The sequence below is a fragment of the Megascapheus bottae genome, chromosome 9, assembly GCF_031878675.1.
Source record: "Megascapheus bottae isolate mThoBot1 chromosome 9, mThoBot2.hap1, whole genome shotgun sequence".
NCBI classification, from domain to species: domain Eukaryota; kingdom Metazoa; phylum Chordata; class Mammalia; order Rodentia; family Geomyidae; genus Megascapheus; species Megascapheus bottae.
The window spans coordinates 38,855,407-38,870,050 of NC_143517.1; the positions used below are offsets into that span (position 1 = coordinate 38,855,407).

Sequence of the window (14,644 nt, forward strand, 5' to 3'; positions counted from 1 at the left end):
GGAAAAAAAAAAAAAGGTAGAGCCCTGGTTCTTAATATGATCTGAAATCTGAGTATGATTTGTCTTCTCTGGAAGTCATAGTGAAATTTGATTACCATCATGGTGTTGAGACATAGAGCCCTTCAGAGATGATGTGATTGTTAAGATGGGTTGATGATTTTATCAGGGAAATGGGTTAATTCTCAAAGGACAGATTTGTTATGAAGAGAGAATTGGTTGTGATTGTTATAAAGTGGGACCAATCGCCCCTTTCTCTCACCTTTGCACAGTCTGGTGCACTTGCTCTTTCTTCCCAGGGTATGAAGCAGAACAAGGTCCTCACAAATGTCTGGGCTTCCTCCACCTGTCTTCTTTCTAATCCTCCTGTCTGCAGTGTTCAGCTCTATAGCCATAGAACTGGATTAAGATGCTCTCGACACACCCTTCAGCCAGCCAGCCTTGAAGGATAATGATGAATAATAACCAGGGCCCCTGGTGGACTGCCAGTAGTTTTTATGCCCTGCTAATAAGCACTCCAGGGACAGATGAGGAAGCTGCTGCAGCTCAGATAAAGGAAACAGCCCGAGGTTACCCGCTAGTAAGTGAGGATTCACGTTCTGCTCTGTGTGACTCCAGATTCAGTTATAGGAGGAAGAGAGGAATCCTTTGCCTGCTTCCTCATGTCCCAGCACACGGCCAAGTTGTCACGATGTTGATTGGGTGCGCATTAATGCCTGTCTCCACTTGGATATATATGATTGGAGGGTGGGGTGCTGATGCTCAGGCCTATAATCCTAGCTACTCAGGAAGCTGAGATCTGAGGATCTTGGTTTGAAGTCAGATTGGACAGAAAAATTTGTGGGATTCTTATCTCCAATGAACCATGCAAAAGCCAAAAGTAGAGGTAAGACTCAAGTGAAAAAGCTCAAGAACAGTACCCAGGCTCTGAGTCCAAGCCCCGGACCTAGAACACTACCACCAACTTGGTGTTATACACCTGTCACCCCGGTACAATAAGAAGTGTTAACAGGAAGATCATAGCTCAGACCAACATGAGCATGCCTGGAGGTGTGGCTCAAGTGATAAAGCACCTGCCAGTCAAATAGAAAGCCCTGAATTCAAACCCCTGTACTGATATATATATATATAATATGTATATATGTGTATATATATGTACACATACACACACTCCCTCCTTCACTCAAAAAGGCTTCTGTATTTTCAGCCTGCCCTGCAGTCCTGTTCCCAAGTACAACAAGAAATCTGAATATAATCATTTGAGAGAAAGCTTTGAAATAGAGGAAAAGGATCATAATTGACTCTTTTCATCCATGGCCATTGATACAGTGGGGCTATAAATTGATTGATGCACATTTTATAGCATCAGTTCACATGTGGAAGATGAGCTTACCATACAGCTGGGTGTCTGTCTACGTTACCCATGAGGAAATATTTCCCCAGCCTGGACTTCAGGTCTTGGTTAATGGGTTATCTATGTCACAGTTTGCTGTGGCTCCCTGCCCAGCTGCCTCACAGATGGCTAGAACTGCCTAACCAGGACTGGGTGTAGAATGCAGAAAGTAGATGACAGGAGTTTCATGTCTCCATCACCATAGGCTCCCCATACCTTCCTTTGTCCTTTTCTTTACTGAGATTATTAAGAACTAGGGATCAGATGGGTGCAAGACTGCTAAAAGTTTTCTTACAGACACTTCCAAAGCCATGCAGCCCGCTCTGCTCTCTCTGCCCTCTTCACATGCGAGTTATGCCTCTGATTTTTCCTCGGTTACAGTGTAGGCACAGTGATATTATCTACATGAGTGAATGCAGTTAAAAGTGAATTTTAGTCAGGCACTGGTATAATTTTAGCTACTCAGGAGGCTGAGATCTGAGGATCAAAGTTCAAAGCCAGCTTGGGCAAGAAAGTTTGGAAGACTGTTATCTCCAGTTTACCACCAAAAAGCTTGACGTGGAGCTGTGGCTTAAATGTTAGAACATTAGCCTTGAACAAAAAAGCTAAGGATAGCACCTAGGCCTTGAGTTCAAGCCCTAGTCAGTACGGAAATAGAAACAAAGAAACAAAAAAGTATGTTCTGGTATTTCTCTATGAGCCCTCGTGAGGGAATCACAGTGCATGAGAGATATGTCTTAACCCACCGCGCAGGCTTCTCACTGAAGACTCTCTGTCTGCTCTATAATGACTCAGTATGACAGTCTTGTTCTGTAATAACGGGCTAAGTTTTCACTGCGGCCACAGTAACTTGGGGTTGGGGTTTGGTCCCCAGCCCTCTGCCAGATGACACGGAGCCAGCCGACATGACTGTACCTTTTTTGGAAAAGCCTGGTGCACAGCTCAGGTCAGCCAGGCCTGCCTAGCTCAGTAGATCAGGGCAGCCTGTGCCCCCAGGCATGACCATGTGATTTGAAGAGCCTTCACTCAGCTTCCAGAAGTCCTCTGGAGCCTGAGCCAGAGCACCCAGGTTCTTAGGTCTCTGAGATGAAGTGCGCACTGCGGCACAAGGCCTGTTCTCCTGCCCTCAGCCTCAAAGGGGCAGTGGAGGTGGTCTTATCTACCAGACCTCACCCCTCACTAGACGTTTCCTTGAAATAGACTTTGGACCTGGGCCCACCAGTACCAAAAACTCTCCATGAGCCTCATGTGCACACGGTGAGAGCACACTGGCCTGTGTGCTCTTGGAGGTTAGAGGTCAGAGGTCAGACACCAAGTCCCATCTGAGTTTCCAGGGTCTGGCCTGTAGGAGATGCTCAACAAAGTGAATGATCGAGTGAATGGATGGAGGATAGCTGTCTTTTTTTTTTTAATAGAAACTTAAAAATAATTATTGTTATTGTAAGGGTGATATAAAGAGAGATTATAGTTACATAAATCAAGTAAATAATACATTTCTTTTTGGACAATGTCATGCTTCCCATGTTCTCCCATTTTTTTTTTTTGCCAGTCCTGGGCTTGAGCTCAGGGCCTGAGCACTGTCCTTGGACTTTCTCAAGGCTTGAGCTCTACCACTTGAGCCTCAGCACCATTTTTGGCTTTTTTCTACGTATATGGTACCAAGGAATTGAACCCAGGTCTTTGTGCGTGCTAGGCAAACACTCTACCACTAGGCCAAACTCCCAGCCCGCTCTCCCAATTTTTTTTTGGGGGGGGGGGTGGGCCAGTCCTGGGCTTGAGCTCAGGGCCTTGGCACTGTCCTGGACTTTCTCAAGGCTAGAGCTCTACCACTTAAGCCTCAGCACCACTTCCAGCTTTTTTCTATGTATGTGGTACCGAGGACTCAAACCCAGGACTTCATGCATGGTAGGCAAGCACTCGACCACTAGGTCGAACTCCCCACCCCTGCTCTCCCAATTTTCCCCTCCCATCCCCACATACAAATTGTATAGTTCATTTTCAACACAGTGTCTAGTGAATACTACTGCTGCATTTGTTCACTCTTTGTCTCTCCATGTCTGTGCCTCTCCTTACACTCCCAAAGGCGGGGGGTGGGGAAGACCAACTGTCTTTTGACAGGTGGCCCTTTGCTCACTCGCTGTCCAGTAACCTTTAGGGGCTCCTCACTCCCAGATATGGCATGTGGAGAGCCCCACTCCACCTTGTCAGCCAGGACCCTGTCATCTCTGTAGGTTCTTTGCTCTGAGCAGGCCCTGAGCCTTCCAGCCTGTCCTGCCTCCATGTAAGGTGTCCTCCCCGCCTAGCCTGTCACCGGTGTGTCCTCCAGGAGGAATGTTCCGGTAGCTGGGGGCCGCTCCTCACCAGGGTTGGTGGAGAACCTCCCACTTGCTCCCCTGCCCAGCCCACTTCGGCAGGCATGTGAGAAGTAGCATGGCAGAGCGGAAGTGTTAAGCTGGGAATGTAAGGCCCGGGTTTAAATCTTAGCATTTCTATCCTAGCCAACGGAGTTGCCCTTGTCTGCGTATGAAGGTACATCTGTGAATGGCGATTCCTGTCAGGCCTTTGGGCTTTAGTGACACTGCTTTGTGAAATTTTGGAGTGCCTTAAATGTTAGGATCCCTCCTTCCACCACAGACTTCTCCCCACTGAGGAGGGGCCTGAAAGAGCTCCTTGCAGGGAGGGGTGGACACCAATCTCCTAGGACTAGGCCCACTTTCCTTAGAAGGGCCTCACAAATGTACCAGGAACACACTGGCTCTCCTGGAGAAGACATCCCTTTTGGCTGTGAAGGATGCTGATGGGGAGCTGAGATGCAAGCCTTCGAGCCCCTGGGAATCTGTCTGGCCATACTCCTAGTCCCACACAGATATGCCAGGCCTGTCCGGGCCTGTGGCCCTAGTTCGGCCTCCCAGGGCTCAGGTTGCATGACAAATACCACAGACAGGATATTGTTTCTTAACCACAGTCACGTATTGCCCACAGTCAACACTTGCAGAGGCTGGAAATCTGAGGTCAGGTGCCAGCATAGTTGGGTTCTGGTGAGGACTTTCTCCTGACTTTCAGCCAGCCAGCATCTCTGGTTGTATAGTGACATGGCAGGAAGAGACAGACACAGATGGAGAGAATGGCCACTTCCCAAAGAACCCACCCGCAGATACTGTGATGTCAGGGATTTGAGTGTCAGCACTGGAATCTGGGACCTATATGAGTGAGGGAAGGTGTCCAGCCACACCCACTTTGTAATAGGCTTGATGGAATAGCACTTGCTTTTGTGGGACCCAGGCACAGGAGGAAAAATGATGCCCCAAGCTACCATGAGCATCTGTGGCAGAGTCAGGACTAGAACTCAAATCTCCTAACTTCAGATCTCTCGTTCAACATGACAGCCCCTCCACAATTCAGTTTGCTGCTTCTGAGAAAAAGCACATGCAGAGGTAACAATGGATTGGCTTCTCTTATTCTGATTATAAGAAAACTCAGGAAGCTGAGTGCTGGTGGCTCATGATTATAATCCTAGCTATTCTGGAGGTTGAAATCTGAGGATTGTAGTTCAAACCCAGCCTAAGCAGGAAAGTCCATGAGAGTCTTATCCCCAATAAACTACCTTAGAAAGCCAGAAGTGAAAAAAAAAAAAAAAGCCAGAAGTAGAGCTGTGGCCCAAGTGGTACAGCACTAGCTTTGAGCAAAAAGAGCTCAGAAAAAGTGCTCAAGCTCTGAGTTCAAGCCCCAGAACTGGCACAAAAAAAAAAAAAGAAGAAAAGAAAAAACACAGGAAATAGCATCATGTTGTTGGGTAGTCTTTACTTACCTACCTTCTTGAAGCAACCAGTGTGGCCCTCCCACAGCGGGCCTTCCTACTAAAGGAAAGCCACACCCTCGCCAGATACAGGTTCAGTGGTTCTGAGCCTGGGGTGCCTGGTTCAGTTGCCTTGGGGTCACCTGACTCCATTGCTCTTGCAAAGAAAAGCCCGACTAAGACAGACTTGGGGAAGCTCCAGGGTGCAAGCGTGTGCTGAGGCGTCTGTCTAGATGGAAGCTTGGCAAGGCTGGCCTGAAAAACCATAGCTATTATATTATCTTGGAAAATGGAAGATTCTTGTTATAAGTTCACAGTAGGGAACAAAATCAAGCTTCCTTCCATAGCCCGCCAGCTGTCTGTTATAGATCTCTCCCTCTCTCTCTCTCTCTGTCTCTCTCTCTGTTTCTCTCTTTCTCTCTGTCTCTCTCTCATTTTCTTTCTACTACATGAGGGAGTTCCCCAAGCCTGGGACAATGATTTGCATTAATAATGAGTCCAGAATGCCTGGAAAAGTAAGTCTGTGCTCCTAGCAAGCCAGCGGCTCCAGCGTTGTTTTCAGATCTCTTCTTCAGTTACAATTTCAGTTAACATTTTCCCATTGTTCCAAGATTTGGGCAGCAGTCCTGCCAGCAGAAAGGCAGGCAAAATTCCCTTCATGTTTGAGAGCTTACTCTAGAATATAATAATACTATGCAGTCAGAAAATAAAACATATGAGATTTGTTATCACAAGATAATGTTTTTGGTCCAGTTCTTCTACTGAGTGACAAGTGATCTTGGCAAGCCATTATTAGCCTTCCCAAACCTTTGTTCTCTTCACTGGTAAATGAGAATAATAACAGCTCACATTCAGCATGGTGTGGTTTGAGGACTCTTACAAGGGAACATCGCTGAAATGCTTTAAAAACAAAACCATGCTTCAAGGGCCAGGAGTTTGGCCTAGTGGTAGAGAGCTTGCCTAGCATACATGAAAACCCTGGGTTCCATTCTTTGGTACACTGTACATTAAAAAAAAAAAAAGCCCGAAATGGTATTGTGGCTCAAGTGGTAGAGTACTGGCCTTGAGAAAGCTCAAGGACTGTGCCCAGGCCCTCAGTTCAAGCCCCAGGACTGGCAAAATAAAATCAAAATCATGCTTAATTCATGATATTCTTAAAGTTATTGTCTACACATCCAATGTAGAAGCATGCGCCATCTGGAAAGACTGATGTAACTCAGAAATGTGTATAGTTCCTAGAAAGTGTCAGTGACCTCCCATCCTCAATGCTAAGCTTGTGTTGCCTGGTTGTCATAGGTGCACAAAAGCCACACAGCACAGGGACCAGTGGCTCAGGCCAATGATACCTAGCTACTCAGGAGGCTGAGATCCGAGGGTGGCAGTTTGACTCTTATCTCCAATTAACTTCTCAAAAACTGGAAGTAGACATGTGGCTCAAGTGGTACTAGCCTTGAGCAAAAGACCTCAGGGACAGCACCTAAGCCCTGAGTCCAAGTCCCACAACTGACCCAAAAAAAGCCACCTAGCCTCATCCGCCAAGTGGCTCAGTCCAGAAACCCCAGGGTTATCTGCCATTCCCATCCTGTGCTCAGGAAGGCAGACCCTTTGTAGCAGTCCATCAGCAAACCTTGTAGGCTCAGCTGTTACAATGCAGCCACAGTGTGGCCACATCTCTCCAGCCTCGTCTGGGCCCGTGGGTCACTCGATCCTTACCCACACTCCATTCTGCAGAGCTGTCTCTTCAAAGTGCGCAGGTTGTGTGACAACACTGCCCAAACCTTCAGTGACTGCCCTTCCTTCACTACTCTACATACTCTGCCTGCAGCTCCCCTGTGCCAAGGTCACACCTGTGTCCTTGCCTTTCCCGCCTCTGTAGAATGCCTGCTTCCTTCTAGAGGGTGATATACTTCTCCAGACACCACCACTTGGCTGTGCCATATGTCTGTCTTCAGGGCACTGTTAAATCACTTGTATCTGATTGCACAAACTCCAAGCTAGCAGCCTCTCTCTCCCCTTATTCTGCTTTTCCATATTAGCTATTTTTGGGAGACCTACTCTCTGTCATCTATAGGACATTTATAGCTTTCCTTTTGCAATGTGTCTTTTTCCATTTTGTTTGTTTTCCTGTGGAGGTGATCATATTGATTTATTTGTATGTGCTCTTTATATATTAAGAACTTTTGTTCACAGACAGTTTTCTATTCTGAGATGTGCTTTGTGGAAAAGGCACCATTGTAAGGGATCTGAAATGTCTGTTTGGTTTGTGTTTGAGTTTTGGTTTTTGAGACAGGGTCTTTTTAAAGTGGCTCAGACTGGCCTCAAACTCTCAATCCTCCTGCCTCAGCCTTCCGAGTGCCAGGATTAGGGGGTGAATGCCACCACACCCATCTGAATTGTGTTCTATGAACTATTACGTGTGTGAATCACTTTCTTCCTGTTTCTGTAATTCCACTTTCATTCCCAGAACTGGATTCCTGTGCTTTGGGGGATCATGGCTGTGAACATTTGTGTGTCAGCAAAGAAGTCTCGTTTGTGTGCCAGTGCTATGAGGGGTATGCCCTGAACGATGATGGGAAAACCTGCAGACGTAAGTTTCTCTGGAGCTGCTTATGTTCTACCTCAAACTGTGCAGGCATCCACACTTTTGATTGCTTGATTAGCCAGGCACTCTCAAAAGCCACATGAGTACTGATATTTCACATCTATAATCCTAGGTACTCAGGAAGCTGAGATCTGAAGATTGTGGTTGAAAGCCAGCTGGGCAGAAAAGTCCCTGAGACTCTTAGCTCCATTTAGCTATCAAAGAGCTAGAGATGGTAGAGTACCAGCCTTGAGCAGAGAAACGAGGGGCCAGCACCCAGACCTTGAGTTCAGGCCCTAGTAACAGCACAAAAAAGAAAAGACAAGGAAAGAGAAGTGTGGAGGGAGGGGAGAGAAGGGGAAAACAGCACCAGGCCTGAAGGTGAGCATCTCTAACCCTAGCTGTTCAGGAGGAGAGGTAGGAAGAATATGTTCACCGTCCTGGTCTGTCAGAAGTAGGAGGCCTTTTCTGAAGAACACGAACCATGCCACTCCTGGGCATGTCCCCGTGGGAATGTAGGCAGCCTACCATAAAGACACCTGCACACACTCATATTTTTCACAGTGCTTTTCACAATAACCAAACTGTGGAAACAGCCTAGGTGCTCACCAGTGGATAAAGAAATTGTAGTATATATACACGATGGAGTAATATTTAGTCATAAAGACAAATGAATAAAAGATGAATGAAACTGGAGATCATGATGTTAAGTGATATAAGCCTGACTGAGTAAGACAACTATCACCTGTTCTTCTCACATACAATATAAGCCTACAGGGGCTAGGAGTGTGGCCTAGTGGTAGAGTGCTCGCCTAGCATACACAGGGCACTGGGTTTGATTCCTTGGTACCACATACTTAGAGTACAGAAGTGGTGCTGTGGTTCAAATGGAAGAGTGGTAACCTTGGGCAGAAAATGTCCAAGGACAGTGCCCAGGCCCTGAGTTTAAGCCCCAGGACTGGCAGAAAAAAAAAATAATATAAGCCTACAAAGAACAACATAGTATGTCCAAAAGTGTGGCCAAGTGGTAGAGTGCTTGCCTAGCATGCACAAAGCCCTGGGTTTGATTCCTTGGTACCACGTATACAGAAAAAGCTGGAAGTGCTGCTGTGGCTCAAGTGGCAGAGTGCTAGCCTTGAGAAAGCCCCAGGACTGGCAAAAAAAAAAAAAAAGACATAGTGGATGCTGGTGGCTCATGCCTATCATCCTAGCTACCCAGGAGGCTGAGATCTGAGGATTGCGGTTCAAAGCCAGCCCAGTCAGGAAAGTTCCCAAGACTCATCTCCAATTCATCACAGAAAAATCCAGAAGGGACGCTGTGGCTCAAGTGGTAGAGTGCTAGCCTTGAGCAAAAGGACCTAGGGACAGTACCCAGGCCCAGATTTCAAGGTCCAGGACTAGCAAAAAAAAAAAAAAATGACACAGTACAAAGTGGGTATCCTTGGGTAGAAACCAGTGAAAAGAAAGAGAGTAATGATTCCCAGCGCTATTCTCTTTTTTTTTTTTTTTTTTTGCCAGTCCTGGGCTTGAGCTCAGGGCCTGAGCACTGTCCTTGGACTTTCTCAAGGCTAGAGCTCTACCACTTGAGCCTCAGCACCACTTCCAACTTTTTTCTATGTATGTGGTACCGAAGAATCGAACCCGGGTCTTCATGCATGCTAGGCAAGCACTTTAACCACTAGGCCAAACTCCCGGCCCCTATTCTCTTTTTCTCAAGCCGCTTGAAACTCTTTAGAAGAGCAACTTGACTGACATTATTTGAAGAAAATAATGATGAGCAGCCAGAATAATTACTCTCATTTTTTCAGACAGGAAAATTAAAATTCTAAGGGGCTGTTTCTCCTAAATCATATTATATCAGGGATAAAGCCAAAAATTAGACTCCAGGGCTGCTAATCTAAATTGCAGTTTAATCTCCTAAGTAATCATAGCAACAATGTTCCCATCCTGGTCTGAGAAGCCATGACTGCAGGAAGCAGCAGACAGACTGATTGCATGCAAACCAGATGCTGAAGGAGCAGCTAGCAACCATAATCAGAAAGACTGAATCTTGGCACTAAGTGCGGACTCTAAAGTCAGATCAACTGTGATGCCCCTGTGGCATTAGAGTCCAGTGTCTGAGATGGATGGATCTTCCATGCAAAAGTGACGTTGACTCATTGTTTTCATTGGCTCTGCTCTCTTCAGGGAAAGATGTCTGCCAAGCTGTGGCTCATGGCTGTGAGCACGTTTGTGTCAGCAGTAGTGAGTCGTATACCTGCAAGTGCCGAGAAGGATTCAGACTCGCTGAGGATGGAAAACGTTGCAGAAGTAAGTACTAAGTACCCTGGTGGGGAATGTCCCCAGACGTGGGACTCAGTGTCCCTGGTCTTCCTTTAATTCCCCACACCTTCCTTTCACAGCTTTCTAACCAGTGTCACAGAAGCTGACCCCTAGCTTGGGCTCTGTGGGGTTGTGTCCTGCGGGAGGACAGGCCAGTGGGTTGTGGCTCATCAGTGGAGGTGAGGAGTCTTCAGGCTCCTTTCTGCTGTCCGTTTTCTCACGCGTGGTCCTTAATGCACTAGCCACGTACTCACCATGTACCTGACTCTTCAGTCTGAAATGGCCTTTATGAACTATTAAGGCATTCGTGTATGAATCATTTGCCTCCTATTTTGGTCATTCTGCTTTGATTCACAGAACTGGATTCCTGTGCTTTGAGGGATCATGGCTGTGAACATTTGTGTGTCAGCAAAGAAGACTCCTTTGTGTGTCGTTGCTTTGAGGGGTACACTCTCCGTGATGATGGAAAAACCTGCAGACGTAAGTTTCACTGAGTTTTTGACAAGAATTAGAAGATGATTTCTGTGCTTGTTTTTCTTGACAGGTCTTATAAGTTAGAGCATAGGGTGGCAGAGGGGCTTAAGGGATGAAAAGTCTGTGAGACTCTTATTTCTAATTAACCAGCAAAAAGCAGAAAGCGGAGTTGTAGCTAAGTGGGAGAACGTTAGCCTTGAGCAAAAAATCTCAGGGACAGCACCCCAGGCTCTGAGTTCAAGCCCCAGGACTAGCACCAAGAAAACCCCCCAAAAACTAACAAATTTTCAACCAAAGTTTTTTTTCAAAAAAATTTTAATTTTTAATATTCTTTTTTATTGTAATTAATAGAAGGGTTACATTATATTCACCAGATAGAAAGTGCATTACTTCACAAACACTAATATCCCTTCTCATGTTTTTGTCTCCCATTTCCCTCTCCTACCTCCTCCCCTCTTCTTGTTTTCCCCCTTCCCTTTCCTATTTCAAATAAGCATATATACAATATACCAGATAACAAGGCAAGACACTGTAACAATATGAGAATAACCAAGGGACAACAAAAGAGATGCGAAATAGCATGGTATTTTAAGAACAACAATCACACATTATATAGCTCTTGTTTCCATATCCTTTCATTTAGCTTCATCCTGTATGGCCTTATGTATTATAAACCTCTGCTAGGAGGGTCCAAGGTTCATACTAATTATGACAAAGTGGGAAACCATTGAGCCTATGTTCCTTTGAGTCTGGCTTACTTCACTTAATATGATTTTTTTCCAAGTCTTTCCATGTCCTTACAAATGGGGCAATGTCATTCTTTCTGAAGGCAGCATAGAATTCCATTGTCTATAAATACCACATCTTGTTGATCCAATCATCAACTGACAACCAAAAATTTTTTAGAATTTTTAAAAAATGTATTGTTTAATCTCCCCTCCTAAAGTGTGGGGGGCCAGAAGGTGGGCACCAGTGTCTCATGCCTATAATCTTAGCTACTCAGGAGGCTGAGGTCTGAGAATTCCGGTTCAAAGTCAGTCAGGCATAAAAGTCCCCAAGAGACTCTCACTTACAATTAACCACTCAAAAACCAGAAGTGGTGCTGTGGCTCAAGTAGTAGAGCGCTAGCCTTGAGCACAAAGGGGCTCAGGGACAGCGCCCAGACCCTGAGTTCAAGCCCCTGCAACTGACCAAAAAAAAGTGGGGGCCAGTTCATTTCCATGCTGATGGGATTGTGCCCTCTCCACACTTCCTCAGGGAAGGATGTCTGCAAGTCCACCCAGCACGGCTGCGAGCATGTTTGTGTGAACAGTGGCGACTCCTACGTCTGCAAGTGCTCTGAGGGATTCGTCCTTGCTGAGGATGGGAGGCACTGCAAGAGTAAGTGGCCAGAACCTGGCTTCCATGAGGTTTTGAAACAACTGCTTTTCTGGCGTATTTTCAAGTAACAAATTCCTCCCCTCTACTTCTCCCACAACTGTAATTGTGGGTACACAGAAAAGTAGAGAAGCCAGGGCTTAATTACAGCAGCACCTGCCAAAACACTTGGTTTTAATCAATAGAAGCCCACCATCAGCCAACACACTTGAATGAGCTTGGGCTGAATAAGGCTATGCAGGCCTAGAGATGTAACCAAGTGCAACCAAGTGCAAAAGTATTTGTCTAGAATGTGCAAGGCCCTGGGTTCAATCCTAGCACTGGAAAGATTATGAGAGGTAACATTTTGCCATATGCTGTACTAGAGAAATGGAATACAGACTTAAACGTAAAAAAAAATGAATCACAACATGGCAAAAGGAAATTAGAAGAGAATTGTTTAATAACCTCAGAATATAGACACTTTCTAAACATGATAGGAACCTTAAAAACGAAAACTAAAAATGAGATTAAAACCAAGGTACTTTTTTAAAAAAACACTCATTAGTTATTAAAGATCAAAGTGTCAGATGGTGGTAGCTTATATTAATAAAGATAGGTTGTAAAAGGCAATGATAATCAGACCAGTGTGTACCTGAATAGGTACAATTTTTATTGTTCCACTTTTGTTTGGTGCCAGGCCTGGAGACTGAATTCAGGGCCTGGGTGTTGTCATGGAACTTTTGTGATCCAGACTAGTGCTGTACAACTTGAGCCACAGCTCCACTTCTGGATTTTTTTGGTTGTACATTGAAAATAAAAGTCTTATGAGCTTGCTACTTGAGCTGGCTTTGAACCTCAATGCTCAGATGTAAGCTGCAGGAGTACCTGTAGGATTACTGGCATGAGCCACCAGTGCTGGATTATGAGATTATTATTTCCAATTAACCATCAAAAATCTAGAGATGGAATTGTGGTTTAAATGGTAGAGTGCCAATCTTTGGCCAAAACAACAACAAAAACCTAAGGGCCTGAGTTCAAGTCCCAGTACTGGTACTCAGTAGTTTTCTTTTGGTCATCGGGCTTAAACTCAGGCAACTGGGCATTGTGTCTGGGCTTTTTCACTCAAAGCTAGTGTTCTACCACTTTGTTCCTTGTGCATGTACTTATCCTTTTAGAAATGGTCAAGGAGGTTGGGGCCAGGAGTTTGGCCTAGTGGTAAAGTGCTTGCTTAAACATGCACGAAGACCGAGGTTTGATTCCTTAGTACCACATACATAGAAAAAGCCAAAAGTGATGCTGTGGCTCAAGTGGTAGAACTCTAGACTTGAGAAGGCCTAAGGACAGTGCAGAGGCCCTGAATTCAAGCCCCAGGACTGGAAAAAAAAATAGGATGGCTGGGATGTAGCCCTCATCAGTGGCAAAGCACTTGCTTAGAAAATGCAATGTCCTGGGTTCAATTCCCAGTACCAAAAAGACAAAAAAAAATGAATTTAGAAACAGTAAAGGAATAGGTTAAGATCAACATGACTGAGAAATTAATTTCCTTGCCTAACAAAAAAAACCCTGAGACTATTGTTGAACACAAGACATGGGATACTTATCCCTTGAACACTCCATGACTGTCTCCTAATTGAGATTTCTACAGTGCCTCCTACCACCCCATCCTAGCTGAAGACCTGGGAGAAGCTGACAGCTCAGCCTGAGACCAAAAAAGTAGCTGCATGATTGTTCAGAGCAGGAGCAAATCAGACAGATGTAGATTTGATACTGCTTCTGTGACTTTGGTTCTATTTACCCTGAGTCTCAGTTTCCTGGCTCTCAGAATAATCATAAGGCATAAACAGATGAGATATGGAGTGCTGGCATATAGACAGGGCTTGACAGGTGATCTCTCTGCATTCCTCCAGAACAGAACTGTCTAAAGTAGGGATTTGACAGTAGGTGCTGAGTACCTTGTCAGGAGAGGTGACCTTGCCCAGGCGAAATGTAAAGATGTAAGCAACAAGCCAGGCACTGGTGGCTCACACCTGTAATCCTAGCTACTCAGGAGGCTGAGATCTGAGGATCTCAGATAAGAGTCCATGAGATTCTTATCTCCAATTAACCACCAGAAAACCAGAAGTAGTGCTATGGCACAAGTGGTAAGGTGGTAGCCTTGAGATGAAGAGCTCAGGGACAGCACCCAGGCCCAGAGTTCAAGTCCCATGACTAACTCCCTCCGCCGCCCCCCCCCCAAAAAAAAGAGATAAGCAATAGCAGGGCTGGAGTACATGAACTCTTGAACTTACCCAACTCTGAAATGTTGCGCTGAGAACAAAGCAGCCTTTCTGGCTTAGCTACTGAAGAGAAGCTGCCCACGGAAAGTGGAGGGTCTACCTGCAAACTATATAGTCAGCAAGTGGGGTGGTCCTCCTGCCTGGGCTGAGCACAAAAGGTCTGTGAGCCTTTCTCACGCTGCTGCTCCTACTCTCCCTGTCTGTGATTCCCAAGAAAGCCTCTGAATGCTCCTCTATGCCAGAGGCCATAAGGATTGGTTCTGCTTGGAAACAAAAGGACGTACAAGAAAAGATAAAATGTTCACTGTCAAGATACGAATCCAGGATTTCTGAAATCTGCCAGAGAGCCACGAGCATGCCACCTGAGTGTTTCTGCTTGATCCAAAACTAGTTTGTGAATGCACGCGAAGCTCTGAATTGGCCTTTCCCTCTTCCACTGTTAACAA

The 14,644-nt window shown here is 45.6% G+C and overlaps 1 protein-coding gene across 4 annotated transcripts in view; it reads left to right on the top strand.

Annotated features, from left to right (window-relative positions):
* The window catches only part of Matn2 (matrilin 2), a 124,831-nt gene that overhangs the window by 99,794 nt on the left and 10,393 nt on the right, over window positions 1–14,644 (top strand). For all 4 annotated transcript variants that reach the window (XM_090339118.1, XM_090339117.1, XM_090339119.1 and 1 more), the window contains 4 exons: window positions 7,651–7,773; window positions 9,955–10,077; window positions 10,447–10,569; window positions 11,821–11,943. In XM_090339118.1, the coding sequence (XP_090195244.1) occupies window positions 7,651–7,773; window positions 9,955–10,077; window positions 10,447–10,569; window positions 11,821–11,943 (492 nt within the window). The remainder of the gene's footprint in view (window positions 1–7,650; window positions 7,774–9,954; window positions 10,078–10,446; window positions 10,570–11,820; window positions 11,944–14,644) is intronic.